Source organism: Symsagittifera roscoffensis, chromosome 8 (genome assembly GCF_963678635.1).
Source record: "Symsagittifera roscoffensis chromosome 8, txSymRosc1.1, whole genome shotgun sequence".
NCBI classification, from domain to species: Eukaryota; Metazoa; Xenacoelomorpha; order Acoela; family Convolutidae; genus Symsagittifera; species Symsagittifera roscoffensis.
In genome coordinates this window covers 31,204,388-31,219,301 of record NC_087069.1, presented here as the reverse complement: position 1 = coordinate 31,219,301, position 14,914 = coordinate 31,204,388, and the positions used below count along the sequence as shown (strand labels likewise).

At 35.3% G+C, this 14,914-nt stretch overlaps 1 protein-coding gene across 2 annotated transcripts in view; it reads left to right on the top strand.

Moving 5' to 3' along the window:
* LOC134853401 (uncharacterized) overlaps positions 1 to 13,701 on the top strand; it is a 95,926-nt gene extending 82,225 nt beyond the window's left edge. Inside the window, exons 17-28 of one of the 2 annotated variants that reach the window (XM_063869395.1) lie at positions 827 to 966; positions 1,663 to 1,968; positions 7,574 to 7,723; positions 8,270 to 8,511; positions 8,850 to 8,951; positions 10,212 to 10,329; positions 11,513 to 11,694; positions 12,079 to 12,117; positions 12,192 to 12,284; positions 12,467 to 12,635; positions 12,917 to 12,936; positions 13,387 to 13,701. In XM_063869395.1, coding sequence (XP_063725465.1) covers positions 827 to 966; positions 1,663 to 1,968; positions 7,574 to 7,723; positions 8,270 to 8,511; positions 8,850 to 8,951; positions 10,212 to 10,329; positions 11,513 to 11,694; positions 12,079 to 12,117; positions 12,192 to 12,284; positions 12,467 to 12,635; positions 12,917 to 12,927 — 1,552 coding nt within the window. In that variant the 3' untranslated portion in view covers positions 12,928 to 12,936; positions 13,387 to 13,701. The remainder of the gene's footprint in view (positions 1 to 826; positions 967 to 1,662; positions 1,969 to 7,573; positions 7,724 to 8,269; positions 8,512 to 8,849; positions 8,952 to 10,211; positions 10,330 to 11,512; positions 11,695 to 12,078; positions 12,118 to 12,191; positions 12,285 to 12,466; positions 12,636 to 12,916; positions 12,937 to 13,386) is intronic. The other variant, XM_063869394.1, reaches the window with a different exon arrangement.
* Positions 13,702 to 14,914: the final 1,213 nt, after the last annotated feature.

Here is a 14,914-nt window from a genome sequence, read left to right as displayed (position 1 = left end):
AGTAAAAACACTTGAGGCAAAAAAATGGTCGCAGGCGACTATTGATAGCCTTTTAAGATTCGACAATACGCTACGCAGCATTTTACCATAATAAATAGAAAAACTATGTGAAATAAACTATGTTAGCGTGCACAGAAACCAATTAGTCATGCCTTATCGGGTGTTGATTTCGATATGGATTGGATTGTTTCACAGAACTACTAAGCAATGAATCCTGATTAATTTGGTTTGTGAAGAGTTGCCATTGTGAAGAGTTGCCATACTATTTTTTACTTTCTAGCGTTATCTGTGATATTTTAAAAAGTAATGAACGTTGTGAGTACTGTCATGTAGGTCTTGGTGATTTTTTTGTTTTTTTTTTTTCAGGAAAAAGTCTTAAAGTGTTTATTCAAGCTCAAATTTACTTTTGCGCTTTTTGTGAAAGTTCACGAAAAACGTGATCGACTTCGTTTAAAGAGTGAAATTTAATTTTCAGATTTCCCAGCGGAATTAAAAATTTACCTATTGATTCAGTTTTCTCAAGTTGGATTGATTTTATCAAAAAAGTGTCAATCATAAGTTGTTCGTGAACTTCAAAGAGCTTTAAGGGCATATATTTTTTTCTTTAAAATTCAAAATTGAAGTTTCTTCAAAAACAAGTCAGTTTTTTTTCTGTTTCCTTGCGTTCATTACTCATTTCCAACTGTCAGATGGCTATGTTTGCTTTTGTATGCGAATTGCAACATCGCCACGCCACTGTCTTTTGTATGCGAATTGCAACATCGCCACGCCACTATCTCAAGTATGGCGCAGCTCCGCTTCGCCTGTGAGTAAAAAGTTTGATTAGGTGTGTGGATATAGTGTGTAATCGAAATATGCTGTCTGCGGATGGGAGAGAAGGGGTTTGCAAGTGTCCGGATGAGGATAACGTCACCAGCTGCAGATGCGTGGCCGGATACGGGCCAGACGACAATGCACAGTGTTCCAGTGAGTTCACGCCACGTAGTTATGTTATGTTTCATATCAAATATCAAAACAGATCATTTGGAGCTCCTTTTTAACCCCTGCCCCTCAGCCAAGAAAGATTAAATATTCAAAGATCAAGTGAATTTGAATTTTTCAACCTAAAAACTGCGGTACAAAGTTTTAGACACTTTGAAAAACGTGAATAGATTTTCATACGCCTCCGAGAGCATTTGCGGTATAAGTATGAGTTCTTGCCAATGGCTGTTTAAAATCAAATAACAACTTTTTGGTTTTTTCATTGAGAAATTTGTTCCGATCATTGAAGATGAAGGAACTTTGTCTTCGGCTTTTGTGTCATGGTATGCAAAATCGGGTACCACGAAGACGATTATGTGAGCTTGTTTGACATGCCAAATTGAAGATTTTTCTGCCGTAATTCTGAATGCAATGAAAACTTTCGAAAAAGTATTTTCGGTGGCGAGAAAACGGCGCGAAAGTTTGTCTCCCAACACTCAAAATAAATAATCCAAGAAAAATTCAATTTAGTTTTTTGTCTTAATTTTTCATGCAAATATAACTGTGATCGCAACTTTTTGTGCTACTTGCTCAGCATCCGATTTTTTTTTATTACTATAAGAAAAGAGGATTTGGCCTTGTACTCAATTTGAACCTGATAATATTGTCAAATTCTCTCGAAAAATTAATTCTTTGTTTCAGCTAACTGTAATGGAACATCTAACAGCACCAATTGCATAGTATCAAACTCGTCGCCCCAAACCCAATGTTCAGAAGACACTCCTGAAAATGAGACGTGTGTTTGTAAAGCAGGATTCGTAGTGAACTATGATAGTGTAAACAAGAAGAATGTTTGTGTGCGTGGTTGTTTCTCTACTGTGATTGCTCACTTCATAGGCACTGAGGCGCTGTACGCTGACGCGGACAAGTGCACATGTCAGGATGAGTTCGATGCCACTACATGTGACTGTCTGGCTGGATATGTGATGAATGATGGAGTGTGCACAAGTGAGTTGAGATGTGGAGTTATATCTGGTTTCATTAAGCGTTTTTTGAAGTATTAAGTGTTTCTTCTTTAAAGAAGTTTTTATGGACAATTTGAAATTTTTCCTTACTTAGGTAGTGTGATTGTTCTGTTGTTTAAATCAGACTTCTGATGTTTTTTCATTTGCAAGAGCAAGATATTTTCAATTGCGGGAATTTGATTTTTTCCCGTAATTATCTTTTCTTTACACTTGCGAAGCGATGTGTTATAGTACGAACTTTCTTTTTTTTCCAATCTAAGTCGCAAATATTGTTGCGACTTTTGTTGCGACCTATAGCAACAATATTTGCTTCATCAAATTGACAATAAGATGTTTTCATATTTTGTTGCACATTTGATATTTAGTTGCACCTTTACAGGTTATTGATAACATGTGCTTTGACATTCGAATAGTTATAAGTTTACGCATTTGGCGCATTTTTACACAAGCAATGCTTGTGTCATAGTATGAACTATCTTTTTTCCAACCTAAGTCGCAAATTTTGTTGCGACGCAAACATTGTTGCGATAAAATGTGTTCATTTTAAAAGTGTTCATTTTGATCAATAACCAGCTATTAAGTACAGCCAATGCTATGGAATTTAACACAGACTGTTAGTGTTCCGACTTTCATAACGAAAGTAACCGATTTGTGCGCGGGGTGGTTTTTCCCCGGACAAATTTCGACTTTTTAACTAGCCATTTTTGACGGATTCAAAAAGTATTGTTGTACTGAGCTAAAATTTGGAAATAAATTTCACCTGTGATCAATTTTCGTAAAGTTACGCGGGTTTAAAAATTGGTATTTGGGACAATTAACGCGCGATATATTTCGCTCGCGCTATTAACGCATAAGCGAAGATTCAATCCGTCTTAGAAATCGTTCCTAATTGTTTGAAAGAAGCTTATTTGCCATAATTGATTTGTTAAATTTGAGGCTTATTTCTACTTTTTGTTATGTCACTTGATAGAGCTGCTTTTTGGTCGTGTTCTCGCAAGTGTTTGCAGCTTCGCCTCTGTGTAGAATTCTGTAAAAAACTGACTTGCTTTTTTTGCTTAAATGGGTTCGGCTGATTATGTATTAACTTAGTCATGTTATATTTAGTCGTTGTAGAATCGTTTCTGCTTTTTTTTTCATTTCAGGAGGGGTGGAGTGTATGAAAAGGGGTACGTTAGATTTAAAGGGTTCAAAACTTATTATGGCAGGAAAAAGTTGTATGGCAATTTTGTATTGGGCTCAACGAGCGTCTACCCAATTACTGTCGACTAAACTGCCGCTCGATAAATAATTCTGTGAATGGGTACTTAACGCTTGCTATTGGGTTTCTCGACTGGGTTCTCCTGAAATGCAGTCAAAGCAAACCTATGAAATTTTTATAGATGTAGTTTTTTTAACATTCTCATTGCTTCTTTTTTAGTAGTGCTAGTAAACAGCTTCAGTTACCCAAAAATGAGTAAAATATACCAACAAAATTTCGTTAAAAAATGACGTTAAAAATTTTGTTGAAAATTTCGTAGGAAGCTATTATATGAAATTAAATGATTAAATAAGTGGCAAATTTATCATGGTTCAAGCAACGCAAAAGCAGCATCGGCACCTCAAATACTAGTACAAGGTCTCTGCACATCATAGTGTGACGTAGAAGGCAAAAGGATAGCTAGCCGTAGTAGCTTCTCAAATTTTGTGAGCAGGTCCATATTGGAACCTGATCTAAACTACATTTTATGATTGGATAAATTAGATATTTTACCAATGTAAAGTAGTTAATATTAACCAATCATGATCCATCTAACTAACAATCCACTTATTTGTAAGTGCTGAAATTACTTGTAATTTCAGCACCAGAGAGATTTGAATTTAACTTAGAAATTAGTTGAACTCTCCCGAGTACTTCAGCAGCCGCAATAAACCAGTATACCCTAGATCTATTGAGCCTAGCAGAGACTAGTTAAACAACCTGAGACTAGATAGTATAAGAGTAAGATTAGGATCGGTATTAGACTAAGAAGTTGCACGAATCTATCCGGCCGAAAATAAGATAGCGTGACGAGCAGACGGTGTACCCTATCCGAAATTACATCGGTCCTAACTCATCTGGTGCGACCATAAGTCTCGAACAAGACCTTAATAGCTTAGCATTAACCAATAATAGATTAGAATTTAGACAAAACATTTACAAAATGTTAAGTTTAATAAAAACAAATTTTTGTATTTAGAATACTACTAGCAATGAATTTAGATTTTCATTTGCAAACATAAAATTTTGAAGTCAATCTTCAAAATCATTTCAGGCGCTAAACAAAATTATTAATATACAATAACGATTGATAAAAAGATCTCAGATCGTTTTCCTAAATTCTGCAGTAATATACAAAACATGTTTGAAAAATATTTATTGAAAAATCAAAATAAAAATTAGTAGCATGACAATAAATGGTTAGTAATTATAAATCATCCTGTTGTTCCAGCTTCATCGCCTAAACATAACAGCAATCATAAGCTCACTAATATCATAAAAATACTAAATCTATTCTTTACACAAATTTAAAACATTTTAAACTTAAATTCACTTAATTTTAAGATCAGATCATCAAGGCTTATCCTTGGATCTTAAATAATTTTCTATTTAATTAAATTTAAAACTTGATCATCAAGGCCTATCCTTGGATCAAAAAGAACAACTTTGTTCTCCCCCACCCACTTAACTAGTGTCTAACGACCTCAAACGTCGATTCACTATCCAACCCTTTCTAAAAACCCAGAAGAAATAAGATCTTCGCCAAATACCAACGTCCATCATCCATCTTTTGAATTGCAGAAAGACTATTCTAAAAAACTCTGTAAAACCCGGATGGATGGAACCTGATCTAAACTACATTTTATGATTGGATAAATTAGATATTTTACCAATGTAAAGTATTTAATATTAACCAATCATGATCCATCTAACTAACAATCCACTTATTTGTAAGTGCTGAAATTACTTGTAATTTCAGCACCAGAGAGATTTGAATTTAACTTAGAAATTAGTTGAACTCTCCCGAGTACTTCAGCAGCCGCAATAAACCAGTATACCCTAGATCTATTGAGCCTAGCAGAGACTAGTTAAACAACCTGAGACTAGATAGTATAAGAGTAAGATTAGGATCGGTATTAGACTAAGAAGTTGCACGAATCTATCCGGCCGAAAATAAGATAGCGTGACGAGCAGACGGTGTACCCTATCCGAAATTACTCTATGAGTTATACCCATCGGTCCTAACTCAATATTAATCGACGCTGGACACATGATAGAAATTGTTTACACAGTCAACTACTCTGTAAAAGTAAGACGACTTTATCAAAGTTTTGTGCATTATTCGGTTTTAATTGCCAGACATGTGTGCTTCGAAGTTTCCGGTAAAATTCAGACCTAGTTAAATCAAACTCGATATATTGATAGGAAAATGGTAGTGAAAGTTCTAAAAGCTTTTTTTCTTAACACTCTTTGGTTGTTTCAAAATAATAGTTTCGAAGGAATTAGCCTATTTGGGTCTGCAGTTCATCAATTTTGTGCCTTGCTTACCAAAAGATTTCACATTTTTTACGGAACGTGCTTGCGAGCATAGTGCAATACGGTCATTTTTTCCAACTCGAATCGCTCATTTTAGTGCGAGGCTTATAGCATAATTTATAGATATAGTAGCTTTTCGTGGTTTTTGTAACCCTTTAACCCTTAAAGTAAAAACAACATACTTCAGGCATCTGCCATCATTTTTTGTGAAATCATGGCGGTTTTAAATGAGACATTTGATCAATTTTTTAGAGTAAACTTAGTGCTTTTTTGCTTTTATCATGATGCTCAACTCGTAAGCGTGATTTATTCTCTAACTCGATTAAATCTTCTTTCCAAATTGAAATGAAGCAAGCTAATTGGCTTCAATAATTCTCATCAGACATTAGCTATTATACTCAAATTATTGTTCCTTGTGACGGATTGTTTGTCCTGGGTGTTTTTTTTTCAATTTTTTCACAAACGTTTGGCATTATAATTAGTCATTCTGATTTTTTAAAATTAATTTCACTGCTCTCATAATTTCACTTGCCATTTTTCTGTCTGTGATTACAATTTTTTTTGCCTTCGAACAGTTAAAAGTTGCCTGACGTTTTATTATTGTCTAGAAGAGGAAGTGAGAAAGAATACAGTATTCGGGTGCTTTTTTTCTTGTAAGACAAAATCATATGGCGCGAATGAATTCATATTCGCGAAGATGGGCTTAAGTGATGTACTGTTTTAGAGCCATTTCACTCATGATTTTAGGAAAACCGGTTTCAAAGTTTTTCCTTCTTAGTCGAATTTAAAGCAAGTAAAGTCAGCGAATAGAGCAATAGGCTGTTGAATAAACTGTGAAAACTACGTTTTTAAGCGGTGAAAAGTAATTTTGGAACAAAATCTGGAAAAAAATTAATTAATTAAGATCATTTATCCACGAGGGATAGGACCAACATACGAGCTGTACAGCTCATCACGGCGAACCGCTGTTGTGCCCCTGCTTAAGAACTACATGCAATTTTTTTTGGTTATTTTTTTGGGCTGGGTAATGTTGCCTCACCCTCAAGCAACGAGCACGGATCATGGTGGGCCTCGAACATCCGACCTTTCGATTGAGAGGCGGAGACGTAACCACTTCACCACTGCTCCCCTGAAGTTGAAAATTGAAAACTATTGAAAATAGTTTTGAAAATAGTTGAAAATTGAAAAAAATTGAAAACTAATTCGCTTTTTACTATTAATCATTTAGCAAACGTAAATGCTGTCAATCATACTAATTTCTAAGCTAACTTATAGCTCACCTCCCCATTCACTGACTGAAAAACAACAGTGCCTCTTGCTTATATCTATACTAATCGAGTTAAATGGAACATCAGTCGAGATAATTCATAAAAGTGAGTTCATAAAATTTGAATCGTTTTCATACCTGGTTTTAGTAATGTTTTTGTTCTCTTTGCTATATTGATTTTGCTTGTTTTCTGAATGGCGGTCTCCCTTCACAAAAACAATTTTTTTTCCAACCTTACTCGCACAAACAAGTGTTTTTGAGGCTGTTCAAATCCTAAAATCAGCTATTTCTTTTTAAGGCTAATTTTATTTCCTGATTTTTTTTAGCGAGCTTAGTGTAATAGAATGCATCTTTTTTTAATTTCGAGAAAAACCGGTTTGAAGTTTCCTTTTTAGTCTACCTTTGAGTCAATAAAGCAATCGAGTAACGTTTATTTAATGAAAAATGTTCAATAGGAAAATTAAAGGAAAACTAGTTATTGAAAAATTATGTAAGGCAACATTAAATTGAATTCAAAGAAGTGTTTTGTAAAAACTGAAAAAAATTGTACCAAGTTTGTTCGAAACATTTTGTTTCATTTTTTATTTTATTATTCATTTTCGAAAGACAGTTGTAGCAAGTTAAGGACAATATCTATGTTCTAACCGTTCTAACGGCCAAAAGTTGAAAAAATGGAAACATATTTTCTTATAAGTTTTTTTAAAAAAAATAGTCGGAACTATCTGTGCCACTATCTGTGCTATTGTTATTAATTTTGTTTTGTAATAGGGGAGTGTGCGGCGGCAGTGGGGGCCAATTGTATCACAGACATTGCGACTAGAGCCAACTGCAGCCAGAGACAGAGTGGATCTACTGCAGAGTGTTTCTGTGCCCCTGGATTCCAGCCAGTGGTCAGAGGCCCCTTCATCGACTGTGAAGGTGAGATAATAGCAAACAAGAGAAATAACACTTGCGAACTTTAAGTAGAGTTAGCTAATGTTTGAGAACGTGTGAGTTAGCTCTAGTGAATTGATTCCTTCTCTTTGAGTGAGTATACTTGGGAGCACTGCGAGTTCGTGTGAATTGTCAACCGTCGAAACTTCTTCAAGCGTTTATTTGGTCAGCCAGATCAGTTTAAAATGTTTAAAACAACATTATTTTTGCAAAATAGTCCGGACCAGATGAAACTAAAGGGAAATGAGCAAAATGCTATTTTAGAATTATTTTGGAAGCTTTTGACCAATGTAACTTGCTTTTTTTTTATGCTCACGCTCTATTCAAGTGTAGTGAGTAGTGGCATAGTATGAAAAAGTAAGGGATGTTCAGTCAAAATGATGTCGCGAAATAGTAGAAAAGACAGGAACGTTGTGATAGTGGAAAGGTAGGAAAAGACAAAAAATGCAGCCTCCTCCTCCTCCTCCTTCCTAAGTATGTCTCTGCAATAGAACTAATTAATCCATTTAATTGTTTATGTTATGTCTTTAGTTCTTCCGTCCGACACGTGTAACCCCAGTCTCTCCACAGTCGGCTGTTCCTGCTCTGACTTCCACTCAATATCCACGTGCAGCTGCTCCTCTGGCTATGCCACCGATCCAGACACCCCCAACACGTGTGTGAAGGCTGTCCAGATCACAGTGAAAGTGACATTCGATGTAGTGTTCGATTCGAGGTTACTGGAAACAGATTCACAGACATACAGAGAAGAGAAGGCGCGATATGAACTACTGGTTAGTTGCCTTAGTAAGGGTATTGATTGTGCAGAAATTAATAAATGGTCACAATAAATGCTGGGAAATTTTCATGGACCACTCGTAGACAAATTTATTATATTAAACATTCTAGCTTGGTTTAGCTGAAAAAGAATAAAGGCTCAAGTTTAAGTCACTTATATGCAAACCCGGCTAATCAAAAGTTAAGGAGACATCTGAACAACTAAAATAGTTAAAAATAGATTTTATTGAGCACATTAGTAATAGTTTCTGTGCGATACTTGTACCTATCGAAAAACTGATCATTTTCATTTTGACGATGTGATTAATAACTGAGGTGTATGTGTTCATTGCAGCTGTTCAACATTCTCAGAGTGGACAATGACCGATTGGTGCGTGTAATTGTGACCGGTTTCAGTCAGGGCTCAACCAAGGTGGACTCCATAGTTGTACAAAAGGCAAGTTTCACTCTTCTCCTTTACTTATTGGTACTGATAGTAAATTTTCACGTGAATACATAATTTGAAACAAATGGTAGGAGATTATCAGGTCTTGCGACCTCTTTCTAATCCCCGATACGCTTCCCTGTCTATTTTTGACGATCCATTACTTGAACAACATTGGTACAAAGTATGTGAGGTCCAGCTCTCACTGGCCTCCAGCTTCAGGTCTACCACACAGCCTGGCCGATTTTGGTTGCAACAGTTGTAGCACGTGAAAGTTCTAGACGCAAAAAACGGCCTTTAGTCGCAGAAAAGATCTTCGCTCAGCAAGAACAACTCCTGTCTGGAAGGTGGGGAAATAAGAAAAACCGAACATCTTAGACTGGCTGGATAGATTTCGATGGATCCTCTGCGAACCGCAGAAACTAGAATTTTTCTCAAACCGTTAGCTCCATTAGAAAGGAGCGCGCGCGTAGTATTGTAGGATCAGTCCACCTTCTTTTTCAACCAAAGTAGCACAATTTAAGACAAAGTTTTGAGCAAATGTTATGTGATATTTAAACATCATGATCTCGTTGTATCCGCTTTACTAAAGTGCGTTTGTTGCTGCTCAACCTATGATCATAAAATAAAAGTTATAAGCCGAATATCCAGAGTTCAAATTGGTAGTTTTGAGTTTAATTTTAGGCTATCAGAGATTTGCATTGTGAAGTTGATATTCGTCCGTGGCACAATTTGTTTTTCTTGCATTTTTGAGTCCTTCTATCTTTTTTCGCTGGTTTTTTGAGATGCAGTCTTACTTCAGTGCCAAAAGTTTCAATCTTAAAAGATTTTGAAAAGTTTCAAGAATTCAAAGAATACGAAATCAAAATTTTTAAACTTCCAAATTTCAAAGAAAGCTTTTCAAGTTTCTTTTTCTGCTATATCTTTTATTTATTAAAAATCACTAAAATTCCTTAAAGTATTTTTGCTTCCTTGAGTTCATTAACGTATTTCCAAATGCCTGTCGGCTTTAATTTTCCTTGATTAGCCAGAGATCCAACACGTTTAGCTAATTTAAACGGTGACTTATTTTCAAGAGTTTAATTGGCTAATGGGAACCAAAAGGTTATTTTTGGAAGTAAATTGGACTATAAGAGTGAGCTCGGAAACACATTGGAAAAGACAGAGCTGGTAATGTTCCTGTTGAAATTAAACGACCGCTCGCGAATTAGTGTAAACAACTGCCGAGTGGGAAATTGAAGTGTGAAGTAAAGTTGAAATGTGATTGAGCAGGTGAGTGATGCTGAGGGGACAGCTGAGTCAGAGAGGCAGTTGGCAGCCAGGACAGATGAGACGCTGAACAATCCACAGACTCAACAGGACAACCGCATCCTCACAGTCTCAGTTGAAAGTGAGTAGTCGAATTAGCATTGACCACGACAAACTCTTTAACACTACTTGTCACAAAAGAAATAAACAAGAAGTCTGAAACGGACCAGAAGGTCTCATGACTATCTCTCACGCAAATGTTTGTTTCATGGTTGTAAATGCGGTTTCAATACAATCACTAATAGTAAATTAGCTTGAAAACATTTTTTTAATATTATTATTATTGAACGAAAATTTCAATTCTCATCGTTTATTTCATTTTCTAACGTTCTTAAATTTGTAGTCTTATTCGCTGTTGCGGCAAAAATGATCCAATTAATCGATTGAAAGTGATTTGAATGTTTATGATTAAGACACGTGTTGTAGACTAATTACTGCACGCTATTTACGCAAGCTTATCTTGTATTATAGTATGAACTCTCTTTTTTCCAACTGTTGCGACAAAATGAGTTCATTCTGAAAGTGTTCATTTTGATCCAGGTATTAAGTACAGCCAATGCTAAGGATATTAGCAGAGACTATTATCTTACAAATAGCACTTTAGCTTCTAGGCATCATGGATCTGTAACGTAGAGGTAGGGAAGGAGACCAGCACCGAAATAAGAGGGTTCCAATCTGGGCAGGGTCTGTTGTTTTTAATGAACTTTTTCGTATATACTAGTTAAAATACGTCCGCTCTATAAATTGAGGTCCGTTATTTGGTAAATTTTTTTTTAAAAATTGTTTGGTGCTGCTAATTCGTCTTAATTGGCTTGCGTCACTTAGCATTTATCTAGAATCATAATTGGCGTGCATCACGTAAGAAATTAAGTAGAGAAAGTTTTACTCATTCAGTTTTCCCAGAAGCGTTATCAATCATTTTTTTAAGATGAAAAAATTGATACCGCTGAGCTTAAAAAGTTAACTTGTCTGTTTGCTTTACTTGATATTCAAGTTTTGGGTGCAACAATAAAACAGGGAATTGTTACAGAACAGGAAAAAATAGCATTTAATGCAGAAGTCGCTTGTTCCATGAGCGTTTATTGCACGATTGGAGCTGAAAAAAATCTAAAACTGCCCCCTATGTTTTGTTGGCAATAAAGGTTCTGATTTGAAATTCAGTTTGGTTCCAATGGCTCCTCGAAAGTTCGAAGCCTTGTTTTTTGTCAGATTCGGTTTTTAGTGTAATATTTTTGCAATATGCATACTAGGTTTTTTTTGTTCAGCCGTAGAAAATCCCAATGTCGCGGACAGTCAGGACGGGGACGATGGTCATGACACCCTGGAGACATACTTGCTGGTGTTGATCATTCTGGTGGCAGTGGTGTTGTTCTTTCTCCTCATCATCCTCATCGTCTATGTCTGTCTCAAAAATCAGCAGAAATCCCATACCATACATGGAAATGAGGTGACATAGACAAGTAGAACCCAACATGGATTGTGACTATTTAGGACTCTATTAGGCCTACTGATTTTGTTTCCTAAATTTTTATTACCTTCTCTTTAAATTTCAAATCTTTCTTCGTGGTATGAACAAAATAACCTAAATTTTGATTTCGATTAGTCTTTATTTAAAAAAAAAACGTTCGGTTTTTGCAGTTTCAAAGTTTTTGCGACATTTGGAAGCATCTGCGTCACATCATTACAGAAATATCTACAAATAGTGTGGAAAACATACACCGGAATTGCAGATTTAAAATTTATGCTTTCAAATTTTGCCATTAGTTAACAGTTTACAGGAGGTGAATGGAACTTCAGATACACAATTACTATTCTCCTCCTTCTGTTTCAGGACGAGTTCGACAATATGTACGCTCTCAGAAGTGTTGAGGTTAGATCAACCAGTTGCCAATTTGGATACTCATTTTATAATTCCCTGAATAAACTTTCTCTTGGTCTTTTTAGGCGGACAGAAGTGAAAATGGACAACAGCGGGAGACGAAGCGCAATGGGAGAAGATTTGAGACAAATGAAGGATACAACAGGACCAACAGCGAGGTTATTAAGCTCTCTTGTAATCCATTTAGGTTTCAATATTTGAAACATTATCAACGAAGTCATTCAAGTTTGAAATAATCGTTTGAGGATTATTTGGACAACTTAAACGCAATATTACGTGACCGTTGACGAAACAATCGATTTCCGATTTTTGAATTGAAAAAAAAAAGAATGTTCCGTAGGTGTATGAGGGTCAACGAGAGAGCAGGTTAGATTCCTCTAACGGAGCAGCACAGTCCCCTCCCCAACAGCAGCAGCAGCAGCAGCAGCAGCAGCAAAACAGACGCGGCTCGGGGGCAGCCAAAACACCTGCGCCAGTAACCCCTCAGCAGAAGAATGCAGGACCAGTGGGTAAGTGAAGTGGGTCTCAATTTCAACAACTTTTCCGATTTTCTGTTTTGGTTTTTGCGCACTCCATACAAAAATAATATATTAGTTGTTCTTCAAGTGTTATTGAACATAATGAAAATAAATGGCCCCTTTAAAATAAACCAAGGAATCATTCGTTCTGTGGGCATCGGTTGATGTTTGGAACGCTCACTGCTATCATCTACTAATTTTAAAACATGATTTCTTCTTTTTCTCACCAACAAGCTAGCAAAAAAGGAAATGTTAAGTTCACACTGTTTAAGCTGCTCTGTAGTTGAATCAGGTTTGTCAAGTGTCTGAAATCTTGCTGCTATATTTATGACAACTCACTCTATCGCGTATTTTTCTCTTTGTTGAGAACTAAGTTTTGGCTTCATCTTTCTAACATTCATTCATATTTCTATTGAGGGTTTGTACTTTATTTTCTGGCTTATTGACCAAAAGCAGGCATTTCGAAATTAAATGAAAAACATCGTCTTTTGTTTATGCAGCATCTCTTAGGCGTCTTTCGATACTGAACTTTTAACTAAGATACTTTTTTTCCCATAAAGTTATTAATCACAAATATGGGATATTAATTACTGCAATTAAACTAAGACGGAAATCAAATAACATTTCGGTGCGAGGAGTTTTTTTCCACAGTGGAGCATATAACTGGCTATGTTACGGCGTGGTTACCAACACAAAAGTAGCTTGGAAATTTCGTTTTTTAAATTCGGTGTCTTTGTTTTAGTGTCGGCGGAAAGGTACCTGTGAAAAACGAATCTGAACCTGAAAATGAAGATGCAAAAAATTGACCTAATGAGAACAAATAACTCTGAATTGTGAAATGAGCTGATTAAATGTATACTATTTCTGGTTAATTTTCAATGCTAACTGAACCAATATTTCGAAAAATGTAATATTAACAATCATCATTTTAGAGCAGATTCAAAACATATCAGATGGAATGGGACTCTATTTTGTAATACTTCATGTTTAGATAGAAAAAAGTTATGGAAGACTTGGTGATAACACTAAAGTAGGTGGAAAATTTCAAAAACTTAACTTCGGGAATCAACATGAAATTATTTTGAAAATTAACAAAGAAAATTAACAAGTGAAAATTAACAAAGATGAAAACAGTCGTAAAATTAGGGTTTTGAATTGCGAGAAAAAGTATCACCTATTCTTAACGTTAACAATTTTGAATGAAGAAAATGATAATCTTAATTAGACTGAGTAAAACTAAGAGTTTAAATAAGTGGATTCAATTGCTGTAAATTTGCATATAGTTTTTGCTTTAAAATATATCACTTGAAATAAAATTTTAGTTAAATGATCAAAGTTTACAGGTAAGTTTAGCTATTAAATACTTCTTCGAAAAACTGAATTTTAGTCAGGCGTATTGCTTTGAATTGTTAAATTGTATAATTATTGTTTAGTTGCGGAAAGATCAACCAATTATTGAGCACTGTAGAGCAAAATTTTTGTTATTATCGATTCAGACAAAAATCAGCGATGAAATTTGTCAAGTTTGGTTTCGGGGCATAAGTTGTCCTAAATACAATATTCTTTACACAACCAAAGCTTGGGTGATAGTATGAAATTCCTTTTTGTCAACCTAAGTCGCAAATATTAGTTTTAGTTTTGAAAGTATTCTTTTATTGCAGTATGTGCATAAGATCAGCAAAACTGCTCGTATCAGAGCGAAGCCCTGAATGTTCCGACTGCCTTTCAAGGTCTATGAAGCAGTAATAGCATGAAAAAAATAGATGAAAAAAACATAAAATGAAAAAAATTTTGTAAAAAAGTTTTAGATATTTTGTGAAAATCATCCCCACATGCAATATAAAGTACAAAGTGACAATTTTTGCTTCCAGTAACACATCAAATATGGCAGATAAGCTTCTTTCAACCAATTTGTAACGATTTCTAAGACGGATTAAATCCCCGCTTAAGCGTTAATAGCGCTAAATATATCGCGCGTTAATTGTCTCAAATTGGCCGAAATACCAATCTTGAAACCCTAATAACTTTACCAAAATTGATCACCCGTGAAATATCTTTTCAATTTTAAGCTCAAGACAACGTTACCTTCTGAATGATATAAAAAATTTTGTCAAAAATGGCTAGTTAAAAAGTCGAAATTTGTCTGAAGAAGAAAACCCACCCCGAGCCCAAATATTCTTGTACTTTCAACCAGCTATTAAGTACAACTAATGGTAAGGATTGCTACTGCCAATGCTAAGGAATCTAATGAAGACTCTTAAATAGGTCTT